Below are 27,623 nucleotides of genomic sequence, written 5' to 3'. Positions count from 1 at the left end.
GATTACTAGCGCTGCATCAATTTAAGATTTAAGCAAGTTGAATACTGACTTGGAAATTGTGAATTGTAGCACCAAGTTCGAGAGGACTGCTAATTTGTTTTCACGCTATCGAACTAGTAATTAATAACCGCTAAGCCTAACATTAAGCATTCACCAGTATCAGTTTACTGTTTTGTTTTCTGTTACCTGAACAAAACGCTGTATTGACCATTTATTCTCCGTGTGTATATTCAACCATAAGCTGGTTTCTATAATTTTAAATTGGAACCTTGACATCTGCAAAGAAACAGTTTCAGGAACACTCTGTGGTGGAGTTATTCAATGAGCTCGAATTAGCAGAGTGATCGCATATCATTCCATTGACCTCTTGGCATATTACCAAACAATTAATTTTATTGCAAGGGTGCATATTTAACGGTAAGGGTCGCCATGTCGAAATCTGCGATCTAGACTGGCATTTGATTCATCTTTTACTGACAGGTACACCGAGTCGTATGGTAACCCTGGCCAACAAACGCCGATGAAATTCTCAAAATTCCATCAGAGACAATTTGCTGTAACATTAAGCGGGATGTCCGATATCGTGTTATATGTAGATTTAGGTAATTTTATTTATTACAAGGAACATAAGACTTTTTAGAAAGCCAACGTGTTAATTGTAACTGAAGTGTGCTTGTTCGATGGGTTCTACATTGCTTAATCAAAGGCGAATGGCTTAATAAAACGAAATTTGGGAACACACAGTGGTGCAATGAACGCAAAGCGTGGCCGCTCTGAAAGACCCTGCCCAGACGGACAATGGATATTCTCAGAGGGCGGCCCACAAGGCTGAATAACTACCGACCGACCTGTTGCAGCCTCGCACAGAAGGCACATTAGCGCGCACACTGCACATTTTAGCGCAGCCGTGTTTGTCATTTGATGTTTAGCCTGCTCTTCACGGTCCAGTGGGTTAAGGCGTCTTTTTGCATTGTTAATCCGCCAACAGTACTTGTAGTCCTAATTCGCCACTTAGATCTGCGACTGCTGAATTAAACGTTTTAAAATATACAGAGTATGCTGTTACCTTGAGGGATGTTATCATATCTTATTTAGAGGTTAGCACTTGCACTTTTTCTAGGAATTTCTGTCACTAGATTGTAATATTGAAAAATTCGTAAGGTAGGTTAATATACCTGCTTCTATGTGTTCAATTGCGTGCTACCTATGCAGAAACTAGAACCAAAGACATTACTTACTGCTGCTAATTTTGTGCCGACAGTGAAATGTATTTATAACGGTATTCTCTAAGTACACATTAGGCAGTTCCATAACGACATGATTACTAGAGCAGATGCACCGAATAACTGCTTATAATAAGTAATTTTTATTTACGACAAAATTCAAATGGTTCAAATGGCTGTGAGCACTATGGGACTTAACAGCTGAGATCATCAGTCCCCTAGAACTTAGAACTACTGAAACCTAACTAACCTAAGGACATCACACACATCCATGCCCGAGGCAGGATTCGAACATGCGACCGTAGTGGTCGCGCGGTTCCAGACTGAAGCGCCTAGAACCGCTCGGCCACTCCGGCCGGCCTATTTACGACAAACTGTTTCGGCTTTATTGCCATTTTCAAATACCTGCGATTAACAATTTTGGTGTGAACAGGTATGGATGTTAATGTCATTTGTATTGTACTCTCATCTAGATTGATGTGACGTCCACATTACGCCGTTAGTGGGCTGTCTTCTAACTGTCACTGTTTTAATAAAATGTTAAATGATGTCAATGGTTTGAAAATAAAATGTTAATTACGATGTGACGTTAATTTGACAGTTTCAGTCTTTAAAAGATTGTGCAGATAAACAGCGATATTATTTTATTAACTTAAATTTGTTAGGATTGTCTTTGGTTGTTGCATATGTTACTTCCGATTTATCCATTTTCGTGTTCTAAGAGTTCAATAAAGTTTTTGAGGTAGTACTTGTGTCTACTATGTCTTGTGGGTATTTTGTCGTGTACATATAGATTTCTAATTCTTCAACAATGTTCATTGCAAAATGTTTTCGTACTCTGTGCAGAATCTTCGAAGAAAAATTGTAGTCCTATAATTGTCGAATTTAGAATAAAACAATCATTTAAACTACTGAACAAAAAAATTCAAAACAAACCACAGTACAGCTTTTAGGTGAACAAAATATTTCCTTGTCGTTAACCACTATCTATTAGGAAGCTTTGGTTGCTGTTCGATGCTATGTGACGAGGATTATCACCTGAAACTACATTCATTAAATAACGGTGAGATACACGGAGTATATTTTATTCGTAAGATATTTTCAAATATTCCACTATCCCCTTGTGGATGGATCAACTGAAGGACTCTGTCTTATTAGAAAGGTCAGCTGTTGTCTGTGACCACCTAAACTGACCTGTTTGCGAGGATTCATAGGTACATCACGTGGCTGGGTAATACTGATCCAGACACAGAAAATGAAGCAGGATCGAATCTTGACCCAGGAGACTGTGCGGTCTCTTGTAAAGACAAGTAAGGAAAATTTTGTAACGGTGAAGAAGTTTGAAACTTCCTAATTTATTTAGACTTTAATGAAAAATGTGTTCATACATCCACTTTCATTTCAGCTGTAAGAGACCGATAATGAAATTCATTTCTAAGTTTTATGCTTTTGTATCCAAGCTGCATAAAATTTGGTAGAATGTAGTGACTCGTCAGTGGCAGTAGTAAAAACGTTTATGGAGGGGCGATAGATAATTGAACATATACACTACTGCCCATTAAAATGGGTACACCACGAAGATGACGTGCTACAGACGCCAAATTTAACCGACAGGAAGAAGATGCTGTGATATGCAAATGATTAGCTTTTCAGAGCATTCACACAAGGTTGGCGCCGGTGGCGAAACCTACAACGTGCTGACATGACGAAAGTTTCCAACCGATTTCTCATACACAAACAGCAGTTGACCGGCATTGCCTGGTGAAACGTTGTTGTGATGCATCGTGCAAGGAGGAGAAATGCGTACCATCATGTTTCCGACTTTCATAAAGGTCGGATTGTAGCCTATCGCGATTTAGGTTTATCGTATCGCAACATTGCTGTACGTGTTGGTCGAGATCCAATGACTGTTAGCAGAATATGGAATCGGTGGGTTCAGGAGCGTAATACGGAACGCCGTGCTGGATCCCAACGGCCTCGTATCACTAGCAGTCGAGATGACAGGCATCTTATCCGCATGGCTGTAATGGATCGTGCAGCCACGTCTCGATCCCTGATTCAACAGATGGGGACGTTTGCAAGACAACAACCATCTGCACTAACAGTTCGACGACGTTTGCAGCAGCATGGACTATCAGCTCGGAGACCATAGCTCCGGTTACCCTTGACGCTGCATCAAAGACAGGAGCGCCTGCGATGGTGTACTCACCGACGAACCAGGGTGCACGAATGGCAAAACGTCATTTTTTCAGATGAATCGAGGTTCTGTTTACAGCATCATGATGGTCGCATCCGAGTTTGGCGACATCGCGGAGAACGCACTTTGGAAGCGTGTGTTCGTCATCTCCATACTGGCCTATCACCCGGCGTGATGGTATGGGGTGCCATTGGTTACACGTCTCGGTCACCTCTTGTTCGCATTGACAGCACTTTGAACAGTGGACGTTACATTTCAGATGCGTTACGACCCGTGGCTCTACCCTTCATTCGATCGCTGCGAAACCATTCATCCCAGCAGGATAATGCACGACCGCGTGTTGGAGGTCCTGTACGGGCCTTTCTGGAAACAGAAAATGTTCGACTGCTGCCCTAGCCAGCACGTTCTCCAGATCTCTCACCAATTGAAAACGTCTGGTCAATGGTGGCCGAGCAACTGGCTCGTCACTATACGCCAGTCACTACTCTTGGTGAACTGTGGTATCGTGTTGAAGCTGCATGGGCAGCTGTACCTGTACACGCCATCCAACCTCTGTTTGACTCATTGCCCAGGCGTATCGAGGCCGTTATTACGGGCAGTGGTGGTTGTTCTGGGGACTGATTTCTCAGGATCTATGCACCCAAATTGCGTGAAAATATAATCACATGTCAGTTCTAGTATAATATATTTGTCGAATGAATACCCGTTTATCATCTGCATTTCTTCTTGGTTTTGCAATTTTAATGACGAGTAATGTATAAAGTTCGTAGATAGGCTTATGAACAGCATATGTGAACTTGATTACTTGATTACAAATAAAGACATCTGTTGTGCTTTACAACAGAGAGATATTAACTTGTGAGCTGTACAGTTCAAAATGTCGCAAAGGCCAAAAAAGTACACTGTTTTCAGATACTGTCTTAAGTACGTTGCATGAATACTCTAATTGTAGATTCTGTAGGCACCCAACATGCAAGATACGGGAAAATGAATAGTGCATATTTAACACAGGTAGTAATGAGTCCACGTGAATAGAACATTGCACTCATCTCGTCCTGGGAGCGTATATTACACAGACGAGTACCTTCAGGCACCTGTTGCTCAGGTGACACTGCTTTGTTCAGAATATCTGCCTCAAATTTAATGTATAACACATTGTTTGCAGATTCAGAAGGATGTAGGTTGCAGTAGGTACTGGGAGATGAAGAAGCTTGCACAGGATAGAGTAGCATGGAGAGCTGCATCAAACCAGTCTCAGGACTGAAGACCATAACAACAACAACATTGTTTGCTGTAATTGTAGCATTTTTCGTTCGACAAATACTATCCACAAAGTCAGTGAAACAGAAACATACATTTGGGGAACGACAGAGTGTGTACTGTCCATGTATCATCCTTTTCACGCCAATGCTTCAAACTATCACCACAATGAAAACGCATTGTTTCATCGCCAGTGCCGGTGTAAAAACACCCCCCTTCACTTAGCTCATCTGATCGCTACTTACTAGTAAGTGACCACTCACTATATTTTGCTAATCTGGCGTCCTCCGTGCTGTATTTAGGCCACGCTGGTCCCGGCATGGCTTCAGCTGAACTACATTGAGGAGTTGTTTCTGGAAAGGAAATTGGATGTATTTTCATTTTGTGCAGGTCTCCCTTCGACGCCTATATAAATACCCAGGATGGTTATATAAAGTATCTATATGCAATTGCAGTGAACTGGAAATCACAATGCACACTGCTGCGTCACGTGCACCTGCAGTAGAATCGGAGAACGACGACTCAGCACAGTAATACCATGTCTGCTGGAAGCTGCCGGTGCAACCTGAGAGATATGTCAGATCCGCAAGGCTCTTCTTGGTATTACCCAAGGTTGAGAACCTGAGAATCGATGACTTGACACTGCAATTAGAGAACAGGTGAAGCGGGTCTTTCACTTACAAACAACAACTGGGCTGCGCCTGCTGGAGGCATGAACGCCAGGAAGCAAGTTCATTTTCCAGACCCAGTGTGCACATCAGTGTACATATTGGACGACTGGGATTTTACAATATAGAGAGAAGTTCGCTAGGGACCATGGATACTAGTAGCAATCGACTACTGACGCTCTGATATCTCCAAAATTATTTCCCCTGTTCTTCAAGTGAAGCACAGGCGACATACGTTAAATACTTAGGCCAAGCCTGTAAATGGGGAGGTGGACAACAGGAAGTGAATAAAAAAATCAAAGTTTTATTTTTAGTTATTGTTGGACATGTAATTTATACTACCAATATCACTAACAAGAACGGGGGAAATAGTTTTTGATATATCGTCAAGGCGACGATCAAAGTGCCAGTAGTCGATTGCTACTAGCATCCAGGGTGCGTTGCGAGCTTCTCTGCATATTGTAATATCCCAATCGTCCAATACGTATATTGATACGCAGATAGGGTCCAGAAAGTGAACTTGCTTCCTGGCGTTTTTGTCTCCAGCAGGGGCAGCACAGTTACTGTTTCCAGGTCGAAGGCCCGCTTTCCCTTTTCTCCAATTGCACCAGCAGGTCCCAACAGACACGGTACCAAGTCGTCCATTTTTAGTTTCTTAACCTTGGCTAATTGGAAGAAGAGCCTTGCAGACCTGACCTGTCTCTTAGGTTGCACCAGCAGATTGCAGCAGACATGGTGTTGTTGCGCTGAGTCGTTGGTTTTAGGACTACACTGCAACTGCACGTGACACAGCAGTGTGTGTTGTGATTCCAGTTCATAGCAGTTGCAGATCGATAAATGTCATATAACCACCATCGTTACTTATATAGGTGTAGGAGGCAGATCTGTGCAGAATGGAAATACGTTAAAATTTCTTTCCAGAAACAACGACTCAATATGAAACTTCCTGGCAGATTAAAACTGTGTGCCCGACCGAGACTCGAGCTCGGGACCTTTGCCTTTCGCGGGCAAGTGCTCTACCATCTGAGCTACCGAAGCACGACTCACGCCCGGTACTCACAGCTTTACTTCTGCCAGTACCTCGTCTCCAACCTTCCAAACTTTACAGAAGCTCTCCTGCGAAACTTGCAGAACTAGCACTCCTGAAAGAAAGGATATTGCGGAGACATGGCTTAGCCACAGCCTGGGGGATGTTTCCAGAATGAGATTTTCACTCTGCAGCGGAGTGTGCGCTGATATGAAACTTCCTGGCAGATTAAAACTGTGTGCCCGACCGAGACTCGAACTCGGGACCTTTGCCATTCGCGGGCAAGTGCTCTACCATCTGAGCTACCGAAGCACGACTCACGCCCGGTACTCACAGCTTTACTTCTGCCATTACCTCGTCTCCAACCTTCCAAACTTTACAGAAGCTCTCCTGCGAAACTTGCAGAACTAGCACTCCTGAAAGAAAGGATATTGCGGAGACATGGCTTAGCCACAGCCTGGCTTCAATGTCATGTTTCAGCAGTGTAACTGTACATGTCTCTGAGTCAGAACCATGCTTCGGTGGTTTGAGGAAAATTGTAGTGAACTGACGTTGACGTCTCGGCGACCAAATTAACCTAATGTAAGTCCTATGATATCTATCTGGGTAGCTATCGGACGCCGCCACTACGTACGAAAATCAGCGACCCGTTATTTAAGCGAATTACATGACCTGTGCTTAGACTCAAATGCCACACACATCCACAAACTTAGCAACAAACTATCGGATACGCAGAATCGGTGATGACTTTCGTTCCATGGACGGACAAAGAAGCCATTAAGCAGGTGATCATAATGTTTTGGTTCAACAGTGTATTACTACATGTGTTAAATTGGCACTGTCCATTTCCTCGTGTTTTGCATGTTGGGTGGCTATAGCATTTCCATGGTGTCTATAGCATCTACATTCAACGTAATTAAGACAGTATAAGCAAACATATTTTTCTTTTCTTTGCATGGTTTTAAATTCTGCAGTTCAATCTGAATCACATACAGCATCGCTCAGACTGTGAGGTAGAAACTGTATTTGGAAATCCGTATTAGCAAGCCGTATTTACATCACCACCGGTATATGCTACTGTTGTCATGTAAGCCGGTAGGCTTTTTAAAGTGCTATATACGCGAACTTTACGATATTTTATACGTAGAATTATGTGGTTCGATTATCACTTATCAGCAGTATCGGCTCGTTGATCACAAACACCACAAACACTGCTGCAGAGCCCCTCTTCGCGCTGCAGTCGAACTATTTACAGCACATGAGAACTGGACGACAGGTGACCATTTATCTTCATTCAGTTACAGCAAGTTCCACTCATTGTATTCGGGCAACCTGTCCGGTAATGTGTAGGAGTACTCCTGTATGCTGGAAGCGTTGTTCTCCACAATACCATCGGCTGTATAGTCAGTCTGTCGCTGTTTGGTACTCTTGTCAGACAAATCGCTATATTTATCATTAAATTATCCCATTGCCAGCGGGTTTTTTGTAGAACATGTTTTGATTCCATCAATTTATACACAGTGCAAGTATTCTACCCCACGATACTAAACTATAAATCCACGTGAATGGAACCAGCCTGCTTTGGTAGTTCTATAAACTTTTTCCAGGGTATAGCGTAACGTTCAGCTGGACGGAACGTCTCGCATATAGAACAACTCCTATCGTTATACTATACAATAATACAGTTAGGGATAACTTTTTGGTGTGGGTGATCTCCAAGTGTAGAGCAAACATTACGTACTATATTACACAGGATGGTCCATTGATCGTGGCCGGGCCAAATATCTCACGAAATAAGCGTCAAACTAAAAAAAATTACAAAGAACGAAACTTGTCTAGCTTGAAGGGGAATCAGTTGGCGCTATGGTTGCCTCACTAGATGGCGCTGCCATAGGTCAAACGGATATCAACTTCGTTTTTTTTTAACAGAAACCCCAATTTTTATTACATGTTGGTGTAGTACGTAAAGAAATATGAATGTTTTAGTTGGACCACTTTTTTCGCTTTGTGTAGATGGCCCTATAATAGTCACTAACATATGGCTCAGAATTTTAGACGAACAGTTGGTAACAGGTAGGTTTTTTAAATTAAAATACAGAACGTAAGTACGTTTGAACATTTTATTTCGGTTGTTCCAATGTGATACATGTACCTTTGTGAAATTATCATTTCTGAGAACGCATGCTGTTACAGCCTGATTACCTGTAAATACCACATTAATGCAATAAATGCACAAAATGATGTCGGTCAACCTCAATGCATTTGGCAATACGTGTAACGACATTCCTCTCAACAGCGAGTAGTTCGCCTTCCGTAATGTTCGCACATGCATTGACAACGCGCTGACGCATGTTGTCAGACGTTGTCGGTGGATCACGATAGCATATATCCTTCAACTTTCACCACAAAAAGAAATCCTGGGACGTCAGATCCGGTGAACGTGTGGGCCATGGTATGGTGCTTCGACGACCAATCCACCTGTCAAGAAATATGCTATTCAATACCGCTTCAACCGCAAGCGAGCTACGTGCCGGACATCCATCATGTTTCAAGTACATCGCCATTCTGTCATGCAGTGAAACATCTTGTAGTAACATCGGTAGAACATTACGTAGGAAATCGGCATACATTGCACCATTTAGATTGCCATCGATAAAATGGGGGCCAATTATCCTTCCTCCCATAATGCCGCACCATACATTATCCCGCCAAGGTCGCTGATGTTCCACTTGTCGCAGCCATCGTGGATTTTCCGTTGCCCAATAGTGCATATTACGCCGATTTACGTTACCGCTGTTGGTGAATGACGCTTCGTCGCTAAATAGAACGCGTGCAAAAAATCTGTCATCCTCCCGTAATTTCTCTTGTGCCCAGTGGCAGAACTGTACACGACGTCCAAAGTCGTCGACATGCAATTCCTGGTGCATAGAAGTATGGTATGGGTGCAGTCGATGTTGATGTAGCATTCTAGCATAGCACGTTTTTGAGATTCCCGATTCTCGCGCAATTTGTCTGCTACTGATGTGCGGATTAGCCGCGAAAGCAGCTAAAACACCTACTTAGGCATCATCATTTGTTGCAGATAGAGTTTGACGTTTCACATGTGGCTGAACACTTCCTGTTACCTTAAATAACGTAACTATCCGGCGAACGGTCCGGACACTTGGATGATGTCGTCTAGGATACCGAGCAGCATACATAGCACACGCCTGTTGGGCATTTTGGCCACAATAGCCATACATCAACACGATATCGACCTTTTCCGCAACTGGTAAACGGTACGCTTTAAGGCGGGTAATGTATCACGAAGCAAATACTGTCCGCACTGGCGGAATGTTACGTGATACCACGTACTTATACGTTTGTGACTATTACAGCGCCATCTATCACAAAGCGAAAAAAATGGTCCAACTAAAACATTCATATTTCTTTACGTACTACACGAATATGTAATAAAAATGGGGGTTCCTATTTAAAATGGTTCAAATGGCTCTGAGCACTATGGGACTTAACTTCTGAGGTCATCAGTCCCCTAGAACTTAGAACTACTTAAACCTAACTAACCTAAGGACATTACACACATCCATGCCGGTGGCAGGATTCGAACCTGCGACCGTAGCGGTCGCCCAGTTCCAGACTGTAGCGCCTAGAACCGCTCGGCCACTCCGGCCGGCTCCTATTTAAAAAAACGCAGTTGATATCCGTTTAACTTATGGCAGCTCCATCTAGCGGGCCAACCATAGCGCCATCCGGTTTCCCCCTTCAAGCTAGACGAGTTTCGTTCTTTGTAGTTTTTTCGTTTGATGCTTATTTCGTGAGATATTTGGCCCGGTCACTATCAGTGATCTACCCTGTATATCTCAAATCACAAGCCCGGTAGCAGGCAACAATATTGGTAACCACCCTATAGGTTTTATAAAGTGACCAGGCACGTCGTTGAACATGGTATTACCTTGCTGGAGACCACTGCATAATAGATCGTGTGTTTTATCCCTGTGCAAAGTTGGTTATGTATGTACTTGATGACTTTTCAACTACCCTCTTGTGGAATATAATTATATCGCTTCTGCAATTATTGGTAATTCCACGCCGCTGTAGTCACATTATTTTCCGCATGTTACGTCGTTCATATCTTCGTTTCTTCAAACCGGCACTGTCATGGTGTTACACTGCAATGTTGAGGCACCACAGCTCATAATATTTATAGTCTTTTTCTTTTTGTGCTTTGCTTATTGGGAATCCTAAGTCGAACGATGTGGTTGAGGGCTTGACATGAAACGCAGATTCCAGCTGAGGTAGCATCATGCGTTGGAAGTATCTCTAATGTCATTACCTGTTGTGAGCTATTAATTTTTTTTTTAGAACACAAATGCTTTCGCATCTATATATCTGTACCTTATAGAGAATAGCATCACCTTGGTACGTGTTGTAGCATTTGTTTGGCATTTATATCAATGGAGAAAGTAACACTATACATTATCTCTGGCCCCTCACAAAATGGTGCTCCAGGACTGTCTAAAGACTATGATATACATACCTCCGTTTGGGTTGTGAGTAGTTACATTTACCTGCTTAGTTAACACCTATTTTTCTGCATTTACAGGCCTGGTCATGATAGGTTTATAGCATAGAATTTTTAAGCCTAACTTATAAAATGTCAACTATTTAAATCTACCATTGGGACACATTGTCGGCCCTAATTTGGAGAATATGTGTAAATGTGGACATTAACTTGTGCATTGTAGACTTTTTTGCAATATTATGACATCAAACAGTGTTTTTCGTGTATTAACTTCAACCATTGATGTAAACATTTTAGTTTTTCATTTTTCTGCTGTACTTCGCAGACAGTATAGAATATTTTCAACATCTTACACGTTAGGTGTGAGAAATGATTAATTTTGGGTTCTGTTTTGTTTTTTAATTGCTATTGGAGCCATCTATTTGTGTGGTTCATAGGTCGAGCTAAGCTCGCGATTTTACAGTGCAGCCATCTACTGGTGACAGGAGGAACCGGAATATCCTATTATTTTGCGTTCTCTGCGTTTGTGGGATAGTATTTAACTTGACAATCATGTTCAAAAAAGACGAGTTCCTATTTTGTTATTTATATTTTTCAGGCCAGTGTTGGTTTTTAATTATTTATATAGAAATATGCTATCTATTCGTTCTAATATTTCATGGCGAATGATACGTAGCTACAAATCAAACTGTCCAATGTGAGGACTGGAGGGCCAGTCCTCAAGCGTATTTTTGGACGGCAGTAATGCAAACGTAGCTGCATGGCATGGGCGCGATATTGGTGGGAGCTATGCTGTCTATTGACTTCCATTACTCCCGAAGGACTTGGAGGAGTTCTGTAGATGCAGTACTTTGTGACTGTCACAAGTAAATGTGAGTATTTTACAAGACTTTGGGTTTGGTAAGTGAGACGAAGATCGAGGAAAATCTAGCTACTTGTTTAGAAGAGGTAGAAACGCTCTGATACCTCAACATCATCCACACGCCTGCCGTTAACTGCCGTGAAGTACACTGGACCGTGGTGAATAGTGGCGAATCGTGCAAATCACATTTTCGAGTCTCCGTAGTACCAGTCCGTAGCTCGTGGTCCAGTAACTAGCGTTGCTGCCTCTGGATTACGGGGTTTCGGGTGCGATTCCCGGCCAGGTTGGAGATCTTCTCTGCCCCGGGACTGGGTGTTAGTGTTGTCTTCATCATTTCATCATGGTCATCATCATTCGTGACAGTGGCTAGATTGGACTGTGAAAAAAAATGGACTGAGTGAAGATTTTGACTTTGCACGGGCGCTGATGACCGCACAGTTGAGCGTCCCATAAACCAAACATCATCTCACTAGTATCACTTTGATAAACGAACGGAGGATGTAATTTATTGCGACCTTCTTGCGAAAAAGAAGGCGTCCACATATCAAAACGTGGGACTACGAAATGTCATCGATATTTTAAACAAGACCCGCGAGAACATTCGCTGAAGTACGTTAATTGCGAAGCCTTTCAGAGCTCGCATGGGAAATCCAGATTGGAACCGCCAGTGGGGCAAGAGGGAACAAGCGACAAGTGCATCCGGGAGCGCTCTTGCACGGAGGACATCGCTTTAAGGGAATTAACGTGTCAGTCACGCCGGCGTGCAGGCGGCAGCTGCGCTCTGCTTGTCCTCCCGCAGGCGTGACTCCGCTCGCAGCCTGGTCGATCTCAGAACCGATTGCATGAGTCTGCTGACATCCGCTGACCAAATGGAAGTTGATTTATAACTAATTATTTAGTCTTTTGTATTTTTTATCGAAATGCGACCCAATAATTATTTGCCGCTCAGTGTGAATACAATTCCAGTTATATACTGTGCTAAAGTCTTACTTGCTGCTTAACTTTTTTTTTATTTTTAGAGTACTGCGGAAACAAAAATGAAATCCTACGATGTACATACACTACTGGCCATTAAAATTGCTACACCAAGAAGAAATGCAGATGATAAACGGGTATTCATTCGACAAATATATTATACTAGAACTGACATGTGATTACATTTTCACGCAATTTGGGTGCATAGATCCTGAGAAATCAGTACCCAGAACAACTTCCTCTGGCCTTAATAACGGACTTGATACGCCTGGGCATTGAGTCTAACAGACCTTGGATGGCGTGTACAGGTACAGCTGCCCATGCAGCTTCAACACGATACCACAGTTCACCAAGAGTAGTGACTGGCGTATTGTGACGAGCCAGTTGCTCGGTCACCATTGACCAGACGTTTTCAGTTAGTGAGAGATGTGGAGAATGTGCTGGCCGGGGCAGCAGTCGAACATTTTCTGTATCCAGAAAGGCCTGTACAGGACCTGCAACATGCCGTCGTGCATTATCCTGCTGAAATGTAGGGTTTTGCAGGGATCGAATGAAGGTTCGAGCCACGGGTCGTAACACATCTGAAATGTAACGTCCACTGTTCGAAGTGCCGTCAATGCGAACATGAGATGACCGAGACGTGTAACCAATGGCACCCCATACCCTCACGCCGGGTGATTCATCAGTATGGCGATGATGAATACACGCTTCCAAAGTGCATTCACCGCGATGTCGCCAAACACGGATGCGATCATCATGATGCTGTAAACAGAACCTGGATTCATCCGAAAAAATGTCGTTTTGTCATTCGTGCAGACAGGTTTGTCGTTTAGTACACCATCGCAGGCCCTCCTGTCTTTGATACAGCGTCAAGGGTAACCGCAGCCATGGTATCCGAGCTGATAGTCCATGCTGCTGCAAACGTCGTCGAACTGTTCGTGCAGATGGTTGGTGTCTTACAAACGTCCCCATCTGTTGACTCAGGGATCGAGACGTGGCTGCACGATCCGTTACAGTCATGCGTGTAAGATGCCTGTCATCTGACTGCTAGTGGTACGAGGTAGTTGGGATCCAACACGGCGTTCCGTATTACCTTCCTGAAGCCACCGATTCCATATTCTGCTAACAGTCACTGGATCTCGCAATCGCGATAGGGTAGACTCCGACCTTTATCAAAGTCGGAAACGTGATGGTACGCATTTCTCCTCCTTACACGAGGCATCACAACAACGTTTCACCAGGCAAAGTCGGTCAACTGCTGTTTGTGTATGAGGAATCGGTTAGAAACTTTCCTCATGTCAGCACGTTGTAGGTGTCGCCACCGGCGCAAAACTTGTGTGAATGCTCTGAAAGCTAATCATTTGCATATCACAGGATCTTCTTTCTGTTGGTTAAATTTCGCGCCTGTAGCACGTCATCTTCGTGGTGTAGCAATTTTAATGGCCAGTAGTGTACAACTTTAGCTTAGTAGTAGACTTGTGATACAGTTGACTCCCTAAATTCAGAGTTTTCCGGGATTCACAACAAAACTTACTTAAGTCTTGACGACACCGAGCCGCTCAACCGAGGCGATAGGACTCGCAAAATCCTACACCCGCCAGCTACAACAGCTGGAGAGTGCTTAGAGTGTCTGCAACAGTCCCAGTGGGCGGAGATCATGTGTACTGCGACTCACTGCATGTTTTGCGCTTTACGCAAAAGGAATTCGAGTTGTATGGTAACGCAGCGGCACAGCGAGCTAATTTTAATTACATGACGCGTAGCCGTATCATTAGTCTATTAGTGGTGAGCCACAGCGAACGCGAAACGCCTCGCAAAATTGATATCGCCAGAAGCGTCATTTTACGGCTGTGGAGATGATTCCAGGTGGAGGAGAAACATCCAGCGGCAGTATGGCGAAGGACGAACACGTCCTACGCTCCGGAGCCAAGAGCGTTCCCTTACCTGAAGCACCGATCCTGCCTTGAAACTTCGAGGCAACTTCAGAGTTCCGCATCTGCCGCGATAGTGTATCGCCTACTTCAAGGAGTTGCTCTGTATCCTCGACTACAAGCCGCTTACTTCGACCTCACACAAAGCCAACGGCTGGTACGCTAAATGTGGTGTCATACTTACTATGACTAGACCCAGAACAAGAAAGATAAAATTCAACGTCCTGTCGATGACAAGTTACAAGTGGTGGAGCATAGCTCCCCATTAATTAAGGATGGAGGAGAAGACAACGCTCTGATATCTCATCACTATTTTCCCCTATTACGTGGCTACACTGTAACCCCTCCGCGACCAGAACTTATCGCTACTGTTCCCAGATCCATCGGGCGGGATTCAAATACTTGTCTGGTCCTCCTGAATTATGTTTTCTACGGTTTGTCAATGGTAATTAAAGTGAACACCGATTCAGTCACCTTGGGAGGGACATACAAGGTAAGAATGTTGGTCTCGCAGGAGACGTGCACGAGATAGTCCCTGCAGTCTTACTATCCTCCATGCCCTCCATGTCCTTGGTGGATCAGATGGATAGAGCGTCTGCCATGCAAGCAGGAGATAATGCGTTCGAGTCTCAGTCAGGACACACATTTTCACCTTTCCTGTTGAAATATATCAACACCCGTCAGCAGCTGAAAGTATTAATATAATTCTAATTTCGGATAAGTTTCTAGTTACTCAATGATCTAGAGCACGCTCCACCTAGCTAAAGTTTGGGGTTTGTTTAAAAATAATTCCCAGTCCATATATTTGGAATTATGTTGCGTGGGCGATCGGTAGGGCACTGATGAGTGTAAACCATGCGAAAATATATTTGTTCTTGTAATCCCAGACTCTGGAGATGGGTGTAGAAGAAAGCAAGCAGGAAGCAGGTCTGGACCAGAAACGGTAACACGTTTGTATCGAGGCGGAAACGAGGCCGACTTTGTAGAACAGTTGTGAGAGTGACTTCGTCCCGCTGAGGGCGCTCTTGTCACCTGTCGGGAGTGGATGCCCACTGACCTTGCAGAGAAATATCTTGTGCTGTGAGTATATGTACTGTGCTGCCTGTGTTCGTGGTATATGTACGAATGATGTAAAAGGGGTGATTTTTGTATGGCACAGGATATGAATTGCATGTTTCCTAGATCAATACGGTATGCAGTGATATACTGATGGGTCAGAGATTGGTTTCACGTTCTAATATTCAAGCTCCTGTCCTTGATGGGGGATCAGTGTAATTGAGCAAGCATGTTTCTGTATTTGGCGATATGTAGGGGCACTTTTGAGGGTTTAATTGTCTGTGCAATATGGCGACCAATGTACAATAGTTTTTTGCTGCTGAAAGTCTCATCTGCAGAAGGAAGAAAGGGCGGACAGTGCTACAATACTATAGGTATCAGTAATTCTGCTGGTAAATTCAATATGAGCCAATCATATTGCTTGATTCATTCACAGGACATTCTTTTATCCTGGGATATAGGAGTCTCTGCATAGTGGTGGGAACGTTTATGTATGTGTTGAAAGCAGGAAAGATAAGACATGGTGGTCGGGATGCTGCGTTAGGGTCGCTAGGAAGGCACATTTGATGTTATTCTGCACTATTTTCATAAACAGGTTCAGTCAGGGCAAGTGTTTCTGGGTATACAAGCTGAGACATCAAGAAAGCGAGTGTTAACTATTTTGGGACACTATACAATTTTCAAGAGGTCGACTTGGTTATTATATTAGATAGCTATGTGGCTTCATTATAACATTGGAAATGTTGCTAGGTGCACGTGTGATGGTATGTAGCTACACACAGCTGTGCATCACCCACATATCACACATGATCCGTTAGAATCGCTAAGGTGAAAGCAGCTTGTGCTACTTGGCAACGGCTTTCTGCAGCGTCACTCAGCAATTAGCTCTTCGCCAGACCACAGGTAGAGGGAGGGTTCACACCAGCAGTGGCGAACACACACACATGCGCCCCACCTTGGAGTATCTGTGCTTTGTAAATAGGTCTTCGCTCCTCCCCAGTCGCGTCATCAATGGCGCCTAGGTGATCATGTATTTCAAGAGGAATTTCTCAGGTGTCAAGAATGAAAGGGGTGCAGCCTCCTCATGCTTGAGGGACCGAATGAGCACCTGTGCATGGCTTGGCAGTTGATGGCAGCTTCCCTTTGTGGGGGCTGCCGGTGGCCTCCTGTGTGGTCCAGTGGATGGGGCGAGTCTGGCGGCGTCTACGTATGTCTGTTGCACTATTTTGTGCGTGGGTCTGTAGGCTGTGCTATACGTTATTTGGACAGTTGGCGAGTTGATTTCGTGTCTGCTCATCAGTGCACTGCATTATTTAGGAGCAGTGTGCATGTCTGTATTGACATTATTTCAGTAATTCAGGAGTGGTTTGCATGTCTGCAGAGCGTTGTTTAGGAGTAGTTTACAGGTCTGTGTGCTGTGTGGCGGGACTCCAAGCATGTCCGAGTGTGTGTTTTGTATAAGTATGATAAATATACTATCTCAAATCCATCCCTAAATAAGTTGTTCCAAAATAAATATAGTACACTCCTTACTCTCTCCAGGAGCCTAGTGCAGGCTGAGTCATTTTCCCCTCCAGACAGTCATCTTGGGTTATGTCACAGAATGGACGACAGCGAACTCTGGTGATAGTAGTGTGTACTAGCTCTGTACCTTATTGCGACTAAACTGTTTCCTGCCATTTTCCCCCACAGTCTTGGATTACGTCACAGAATGGATGACAGTGTCCTCTGGTGTCAGTCCTGTGTACTATGACAGTTGGACCTCGCACCTCATGATGAACACACTGGATGGGTGTACTGCATCATATTGTTTAAATAAATAGTGCATGCAAAATAATAAATAATTATGTCCAGCACAGATTGAGTCCTTTTCCTGCAAATCACTAGGAGATGGTGGTGACCTGGTGATTTAGGTTAGTGGAGGTGACCTTTCTTTCCCACCATTTTCTTATGTTAGTAGTGATACACAAATTGATCTATCTTCCCGCCAAAATTCAAACTTGGCCGCAGTTCCTAGGACAAGATGGTGGCCGGATGACTTACGTGTTTGGAGGGACCCCAAGTGACCTGTCTTCCTGTGATTTCCTTAGGTTAGTAGAGATAACTGTGGTGTGTTGCATTATCCTGTTGGAATTTGAACTTCCTGCTATTTTGATGGGGGAGGGGAGGGGTGTTAGGTTAGTGGAGGGAGCCCAATTTACCTATCTTCCTGCCGAAATTCATACTTCCCACCATTATCTTAGGTTAGTAGAGATAGCTCTGTTGACCTATCTTCCCACCAAAATTCAAACTTGGCGTCAGTTCCTAGGATGAGGTGGCTGTCGGTTGACATAGGTTAGAGGAGGTAGCCCAAGAGATCTTTCTTTCCTGCAATTTTCTTAGGTTAGTAGAGGTTGCATTGTCCTGATGAAATCTGAACTTTCCACCAGACCAAGTGACCTATCTTCCCGCGATTTTCTTATGTTAGTAGAGATAACTGTGGTGTGATGCATTATCCTGTTGGAATTTGAGCTTCCTTATATTTTAATGGGGGAGGGATGGGGGGGCTAGGGGGCATGGCGCTTTCCCGACATCTTGGACAATCGTACCTGCATCATCAGCTGATGCTACGGCCGCCATCTTGGATGAAGTCATCAACTAATGTCAGTCTGGGACAGAAACCCCCTTGGGGTTGGGTGACGTCATCGCCGCCATCTTGGATAATGGTACTTTGGGGCTGTACCCACCTGGGGCAGAAACCACCTGGGGCAGAACCTACCTTGCCCTAATACTTATAGGAATGCTAATATTTGGGTAACTGTATGAAATGTTAGGCAACCTTAGTTAATGATCCGATTAGTGTGGTTAGTTGCAGCTTCCATTAGATATAGATAGTTTATGTATTTAAGTGTGACGATTTGAAACAAAAAGAAGTGATACTAATATGAAACTAGTATTAGCAACGTTAAACGGATGACTTGAAAATTCGGGAAAGATTCCACGAAACATAGTGTAATTATGAAGATGGGGCAACCCATATCTGAATAATACTTGGCAGCTGGAAACCTCATCGATTAGTTTAATTCGATGGAATCGAAGGAATGCAGAGGCATTCTACTAAATTTGTGAAAAGTATGCCCATGAGTACAAAAATTTAACAGAGGTACTTTGTAACCTAACATTAAAGTCTTTGCGAGAATGACGAAAAGTAAATGCGAAACACATATGTTCAACATAAAAGAAGCCAATATTCGAGGCAGAGAGTAAAATGATTCAACTGTCCACGAGATCATGGTTGTACCTATGCATAACGGTATAATTTTGATATCAGCTTCTCCATTTTCGCTATACGAGTCTGGAAAGGAACCGAAAAGCTGTTTCTTATCCATTAATTTCAATAGGAAATTGGTCATCCCATTTTATTTCTGTTTTCCTTTTTCTCCATCTCATCTGCTAACCTTACCCTATTTTTTCACGCTCTTCCGGTCAACTTCTTCTCCAGATGCGAGTTCTTATGTAAAGCAGTCATTACTCATATTCAACAGAAACTTAATAAGCATCTTGGCACAATTTTGTTAAGACACGCTCTTGTAATATCATATACTAATGACCATATCAATTATTAATGCGCCAGCCGGAGTGGCCATGTGGTTTTAGGCGCTACAGTCTGGAACCGAGCGACCGCTACGGTCGCAGGTTCGAATCCTGCCTCGGGTATGGGTGTGTGTGATGTCCTTAGGTTAGTTAGGTTTAATTAGTTCTAAGTTCTAGGCGACTGATGACCTCAGAAGTTAAGTCGTATAGTGCTCAGAGCCATCTGAACCATTTTATTACTAATGCTCAAGAGAAAATTTGAAAGGTTCAGTATATTGTCTGACGAAACGTTACAGTTTAGGGAAAAAGTTGTATCTGTATGGCCATGTAAATAGAGAAACGGTTGCATTTTTAAAAAATTCATAGCAGGTGCCTGGCAATTTATGTTGCATGGGGTCGACCAACTGCTGGTGATTGATGAGAATTCGTCTTAGTGCATTAAATTATATGGCTGCCGATTAATTATTACTGACAATAATAAATAAGAATGATTATGATCCCTCAGTGATCTTTATACTGCACTTACCTAATTTGGTTACTGGACTGAACCGCACCAGTGACATCGATCCGCCGTCAGCTTCACAGTTCCTGGAAACAAAAGTTGCATTCAATGTTTTTGACATTACTGGTATTTGAGGGTCAATTATTTAGCCATAAGACAGGATGTTTGAGGATTGTTACTATTTTGTCTAAAACTGACAGTTTCATACCGTGGCAGTGTACAAAATACAAGTTTATTCCTGAAAACTGGATTACAATGTAATAAATGGACTTGAGCAGCAATCTGGAGATGATCCTATCTATTTGAAAACGGTAATGGCACTATTTGCTTAAATAAATAACATTATTAACAGTGGCTGGTTGCAGTTTTCTTCTTGTCAAGAATAAACTTGTATGTTGAAGGTTATAATATTTATATTTCAAATTACCCATGGGTCTGGTATGTGCACACAAATGTTTCATAATATCAGGCAGAGACGGGCAAGGAACTAAACCGTAGTTAGATCCCTATAGGGGTTAGTGTTTAGCGTAGTGTGGTTCAATGACACTAGACAATCACTGCAGTGAAACATGTCTTTAAATATGGCGTACTGTGTGATTATGGTGCTCAATGTACTGGTCATTAATATCCTGATTAAAATATTGAGAGAAGTGTGATTAACAAGTTATAAACAGAATGTGCAAAATAGGTTATTAAAAGTACTTAAATTAAAAATACAAATACTTGGTTATTTTTTCTATTTCAAATGTAAATACAAAGTGATTTTAAATAGAAGGATTTAAATACAAAATATGTATTTTCAAAACACCTTTATTCAAATAAAATACCTCAAGCTAGTGAACATTTTACATGCCTTTCGTTTCACTGATTTTACCACCAACAATGTTAAAATACTTCATCTTTCATGTTCCTCCTATGTCGTCTCGTTATTATTCTACCAAAGGAAAATAGTAGTTCAACAGGAGCAGAACTTGGTACACAAGTATTATATTTAAGGAAAATATTTTGTACAGTTGGATATCTGTTCAAGGAATGTAAACAATTGTCCTTATCTTTTGAATATCGTGGTATTTCCAGATCTATAGCAATGTTACTGACTACAGAAGAATCAGAGTCTTCAACAAACACACAATAAGAGTCAACCTTTCTTGTCATCAGAATGTGGCAAGGTCCTTGCATCATCTTCTTCTGATTTCATCTACCACATTTCTGAAATAAACAATTCCTTAACCTATTCCCTGCTAGTCTTCAGTACCCATTTTTATTCTGAAAAAAGGATAAGATATGGATGCTAATATGCCATCCTTTGATTTTGGTTCATCTAATTTATAGAACCTCTCAAAAGGCCTATGGAGACTTTCAGCAATAAATTCTATCAGCAGACCACAGTATGTAGCTTTCTTTAAAGTTGCTAATCCAAGTTTCCTTAAAGATTACTTCAGAGTATCCTTGACAGTGAGTAGATTGTGAATAGAATTGTAGTATGAATTCCAGCGTCTTGGACAGGATAAATAGCGGATTTTTCCAGTTGATTCTAAACAGGTTTCACAAGCTTTAGGAGACCTTCAAGACAGATTCCAGATTGTCTGACATTCTGATGTGGCTCTATCATGACTTACTTTGCGATCTGGCCTTACAAATATACGAGGTGCGACAATAAAGTAATGAGACTGATTTTCTTTGCAATATGTGGCAACCCTGCAGGCTTGCGTAGGCACAATATCTTTGACCTTGGTCTATAAGCTGTTTTTAGTCCAAGTGACACATCGATGCAACTGCTCAGTCATGAGTTGTGCTGTAGTAAGTTAACACGTGTTTGTGTCTCTCGTCACGGAAATGGAACCACATAATATTGTGCAACGGTATGCCACTTCTTTTTGCATTAAATTGTGTGAAAACGCGACGAAAACTTACAGCAAGCTTCAGAAAGCCTTTGGAGAGGAGGTTATGTCAAGAGCTCAAGTTTTTCGTAGGGATAAAATTTTTTGTGAAGGCAGAACGGATGTTGAAGATGAAGACCGCAGTGGACGACCATCAACCTCACAGACGGCAGTCAACTTGGCCAGGGTGCGTGAGCTCGTACTATCTGATCGAAGATCATCTGTGAAAATAATTGCAGAAGAACTCAACATCAATCGAGAAATAGTTTGTCTAAGAATAATTGAAGATCTTGGTATGAGAAAGATTTGTGCAAAAATGGTCCCCAAAAATCTCACACCACAACAGCGAGAAACACGGAAAAATGTGGCAGTCGATCTGTTAGAGCAAACGGATATCAATCCAGAATTGTTGAGCAGTGTTATCACTGGTGATGAAAGTTGGTTTTTTCAGTATGATCCAGAGACAAAACGCCAGAATTCGCAATGATGCTCAAAGGGATCACCCAGACCAACAAAAGCTCACATGTCAACGTCAAAAGTGAAATGCATGCTTGTGTGACTCTTTGATTCCAAGAAGGGAATTGTTCATTAAGAGTGGGTGCCTCCTGGAAAAACAGTAAAGACTTCGTAAAAGAGTTCTTCGTGGCCGTGTCAACATTGCTGATAATTGGATTCTGCATCACGATAATGCACCATCGCATACCACTCTGTCAGTACAGCAATTTGTAACCTCAAAACAAATTTCAGTACTACAACAGCCACCTTATTCACCAGATATCGCTCCGTGCGACCTTTTTCTATTTCCAAGCGTCAAAACGGTGGTCAAGGGATGCCCTTTTCAAACAACACAAGATGTCCAAAAAGCTGTGACGGGGGTCTTGGGGGGATATTACAGAAGATGAGTTCTAGAAATGTTACCATCAATGGCAGAAGCGCTGGAAAACGTGTGTACAATCAGAAGGGAACTACTGTGAAGGAGAAAACACTAAACTTGGCTAAAACCGTAAGCAACATTTTTTTTTTCCACATCAGTCCCATAACTCCACTGTCGCACCACGTATATCTTTCGACGCCATTAAATTTAATGTGTGAAATCTCGCTGCCGCCTTTATTCAGTTCATTTGGCGTTGTAAGATGATTTTGGTACGTTTTACATTAAAAAACAAGCGTGGTAAACATATGAAGTGTACTCATGTCTTACTGCCTTTTCTAATAATTAACGCCATGGTCCTATTTACTTTACAGCTGGAACTACTTTTGTTTAAACAAAGGGCTCATTAAATGAATGAAAACTACGAAGTATGAAATAAAAAAAATCAGGTTAAGTATTTTGCATTTTACAAATACAGAAAAATCTATGTTTTAAGTATTTCAAATAAAATACAATATGCTTCTTGAAAAAAATATTCAAAATGCCAAATAAAGATTGGTATTTAGGATTTTGTATATGCATTTCAATAATCGCATTTTACATAATTCACATCTGTGATTATAAACAGGGCTCCTATAGGTAAAATCCCTATCAGAAATCTGGCCACTTTCTGAAATTTCTACGTACTTTAAAGCACAATCACATAAAAGTGTCTGACACATAAAACTCCCTCACTAACTGCTTTGAAAAATATATTGCTGACGTGAAAGTAAATAAAGAATACAACAGTAAAAGTTCTTTAATAGGAGACTGTGGTTGGCTCGTCTACGAGATGAAATGAGCCAGTCACTCTGTAAACACGTCAAAGTCTTTAACTCATCAACTTAGATTTATGGGGAAGCAAGCATGAACTTCCTCTGTCGCTGGACAGGGAATTCCCCGCGCCAACTTGTAGCCCTGGGCGTATCACGAGATGTGATGCAATTACCCAGTTACTAAACTTAGTGTTGCACAACCCACATACTTGTTATACGAGTGATGAATCCGGCAGGGGAGAGCAGTGTGCCAGGCGAGTGTCGCGCCGCACTCTCTCTCTCTCTGTCAACTTTGAACTGTGTGGAACTCATCAAAAGTTGGGGGCGGGTGTCCAATACGACGTTTTTACGTACTAGTATTGTGCGTGATATTAATTCTACGTTGGAATGAACTTACTGAACTTAAAAAAAAGGCGTTTTGGACGTTTGCGGAATTGTAGACTAGTTTTACTCTAAAATGTTAGGTTGTCTCCCAGAAAGCTATAGGCATTTTATGCGTTATCATCCTGCCGTCTGCGTAAATTGTTGCGAGGACAGTGTATTTCAGTATAGATGCTAAAGATAGAGAAGAGTATTTGTTACTGTTCGAATCTACTTTTGGCTTGCGTAATCTGAGCTCTTCGACAGCAACACTACCCTTGGTTTTTCGTCAGCGATGTAGGATTGAAACTGATTCACTCTGGAACATAAATTGATTTAAGAGCTTTTTGACGATAACTTTGTTTCGGTCGTACGATAGGAAAAGGTTGGTTTGCTTTGTGACAGAAGAGTGTTCAGAATACAGTACATATTTTTAAAGGAATGATATTTCCTCAGATAGGTAGCTACCAAACTCCTGAATTTATCTTTCCAGGATTACTGGCGAAGAATTGATTTTTGAGCACCATTTTCTCGTACGTGCACAGGATGGGAGTTAGAAATGGTAGCGGTTTTTCCCATTTGTTTTCAGATTTCAACAATAACTTCTGTTCGGCTCCTATGTAGGGGGCTGCAGTTACGATATATTACTAATGTTGATTGAAAACGTATAATTTGCACCCTTGCGTTGTTCCCATACACAGTCTGTTAAAATGTAACATACAGAAATAAGGGTATTAAAAGCAACGGCCTCTAAAAGAACCTCAAGCTAAACGTGAAATGTATTAGCTTTATTTCATCTCGCCTCACTGGCTGCTAGGAGCAACAGCATTGCTTAATAACTGACTTCAGTAATCTTATCTAATATTCCTCCACCTAATTCAGTATCAACAATGAGATAAATACATTGAAGTGGTGTGGCGGGGAAAGGTGGGTAGGTGGAGGTAGCACATTTTTTCCATGCAGGGATATTTAGCTCATCTGCAATTTGATTTTCCTGGATATTTGTATGAACTCAACAGGACGACGTCTACCCACTGAGCTACTTTTGATCTTCGTATAGTAGCTAGTCTTGGAAACTTAAGAATCACCCTCCTGACATATTTTGCACATTTCCACTCAATAATGTCTTGTGGGATAGTTTCTAGGGCAACTCATCACTTAGGAAGGAAGTAATGATTGCACAAAGCGATCAGTAAGAATGATATGTAGTGTTCACGGACCTCTTCAAGGAATTAGGCATCTTAACTGCACTGTGAGAGTACGTATACTCGCCAATGAAATTCGTCATAAATAATCCATCACAATTAGAGAGGACAAAAAAAATGTTCAAATGTGTGTTAAATCTTATGGGACTTAGCTGCTAAGGTCATCAGTCCCTAAGATTACACACTACTTAATCTAAATTATCCTAAGGACAAACACACACACCCATGCCCGAGGGAGGACTCGAACCTCCGCCGGGCCCAGCCGCACAGTTCACGACTGCAACGCCTTAGACCGCTCGGCTAATCCCGCACGGCTTAGAGAGGACATTTCCCATGGTAGGAATTCTGATATACAGCAAGAGGTGAAGCAGAATTTAAGTCTCATCGACACAGAAATAATTGGGTATGATGCATTAGATAAGTAGGAAAGGACCAGAGACGGAATTTATACCTCTAAGTTGAAAAAAAATTGCTGGAGTTCTGTTGAAAAGACACAAGGAAATCGTAGGAAACTAGAGACTGACTCATGATATAAGGTATAAATGTTGAACTGAGTATTTGCGTTGACGTTTAGTCTACTTTTTATACTTTTGTAAACAGAATCTGGGTAACGATAGTGTGCTTACAAAATGTTACCATTTGTGGAAGAATGAACGACTAACCGGGTCCTACAGAAGTCATCTACCTAGTTGAACCCAATTTCTTCCTCTTTTCCTCTCCACCGCTATCTTACGGCCTGCTTACGCCACCTCCTTATAACACGCTAATGATACGCGTATTAGATTTATCAAATGAAAGTCTCACAGGAAGGTAAAAATAGAAAAAAAACACACACAAACGAGCTGTACCACTGAAACACAGGACTAACACATTGATTGTGAGTGCAACCATAGTTACAATGATAATCACAGATGCAAATTGCAGGATGGTCAGTGTCAATCTGTCATATAAAACAACGCCTGTATGACATCTGACACTGGCTTCCGGCGACGTCTCAGATTGTAATGGCTCTGATGACGGATATTTGGACGCATGGTGGCTGTATTTCACAGCTTCGTGAAAGGTTTACTTCATCCTGATAAGTATCCACGATAGCTTACATTTTGTCGGCTACGTGATGAACGTTACTCATAACTTGCTGGCAACTTTGCTGTCCGATCCCAGCTCTCAGCCTTATCGTTCCACAGTAGTAATGCTATTCACAATTCCTCTTCCTAATACGTGTTCACCACTCATCGACACGTGACAAATATCTTGCACTTTGGCGAAATACCACCGAATTAGAATTTCACTTGAGAGATGCTTGATGGAGGTTTTGGAGGGACCTATATCGATCACGTTATGTACTAAGTATCTGAATAACACCTATTTTCTTCATAGCCATAGCCAAAAACACAAACATATATTTGTTGCACGGTTGCGACTTTTTTTCACTTATGCTTTATACACTCCTGGAAATTGAAATAAGAACACCGTGAATTCATTGTCCCAGGAAGGGGAAACTTTATTGACACATTCCTGGGGTCAGATACATCACATGATCACACTGACAGAACCACAGGCACATAGACACAGGCAACAGAGCATGCACAATGTCGGCACTAGTACAGTATATATCCACCTTTCGCAGCAATGCAGGCTGCTATTCTTCCATGGAGACGATCGCAGAGATGCTGGATGTAGTCCTGTGGAACGGCTTGCCATGCCATTTCCACCTGGCGCCTCAGGTGGACCAGCGTTCGTGCTGGACGTGCAGACCGCGTGAGACGACGCTTCATCCAGTCCCAAACATGCTCAATGGGGGACAGATCCGGAGATCTTGCTGGCCAGGGTAGTTGACTTACACCTTCTAGAGCACGTTGGGTGGCACGGGATACATGCGGACGTGCATTGTCCTGTTGGAACAGCAAGTTCCCTTGCCGGTCTAGGAATGGTAGAACGATGGGTTCGATGACGGTTTGGATGTACCGTGCACTATTCAGTGTCCCCTCGACGATCACCAGTGGTGTACGGCCAGTGTAGGAGATCGCTCCCCACACCATGATGCCGGGTGTTGGCCCTGTGTGCCTCGGTCGTATGAAGTCCTGATTGTGGCGCTCACCTGCACGGCACCAAACACGCATACGACCAACATTGGCACCAAGGCAGAAGCGACTCTCATCGCTGAAGACGACACGTCTCCATTCGTCCCTCCATTCACGCCTGTCGCGACACCACTGGAGGCGGGCTGCACGATGTTGTGGCGTGAGCGGAAGACGGCCTAACGGTGTGCGGGACCGTAGCCCAGCTTCATGGAGACGGTTGCGAATGGTCCTCGCCGATACCCCAGGAGCAACAGTGTCCCTAATTTGCTGGGAAGTGGCGGTGCGGTCCCCTACGGCACTGCGTAGGATCCTACGCTCTTGGCGTGCATCCGTGCGTCGCTGCGGTCCGGTCCCAGGTCGACGGGCACGTGCACCTCCCGCCGACCACTGGCGACAACATCGATGTACTGTGGAGACCTCACGCCCCACGTGTTGAGCAATTCGGCGGTACGTCCACCCGGCCTCCCGCATGCCCACTATACGCCCTCGCTCAAAGTCCGTCAGCTGCACATACGGTTCACGTCCACGCTGTCGCGGCATGCTACCAGTGTTAAAGACTGCGATGGAGCTCCGTATGCCACGGCAAACTGGCTGACACTGACGGCGGCGGTG

General features: G+C 42.9%; 1 protein-coding gene across 1 annotated transcript in view; it reads right to left on the bottom strand.

The window, feature by feature from the left end:
* The window catches only part of LOC126184720 (uncharacterized), a 1,073,920-nt gene that overhangs the window by 283,618 nt on the left and 762,679 nt on the right, over positions 1-27,623 (bottom strand). Inside the window, exon 4 of the mRNA XM_049927243.1 lies at positions 19,821-19,882. Within this exon, the coding sequence (XP_049783200.1) occupies positions 19,821-19,882 (62 nt within the window). The remainder of the gene's footprint in view (positions 1-19,820; positions 19,883-27,623) is intronic.

This window comes from Schistocerca cancellata, chromosome 4 (genome assembly GCF_023864275.1).
Source record: "Schistocerca cancellata isolate TAMUIC-IGC-003103 chromosome 4, iqSchCanc2.1, whole genome shotgun sequence".
NCBI classification, from domain to species: Eukaryota; Metazoa; Arthropoda; class Insecta; order Orthoptera; family Acrididae; genus Schistocerca; species Schistocerca cancellata.
This window is presented reverse-complemented; position numbering and strand designations above follow the sequence as displayed.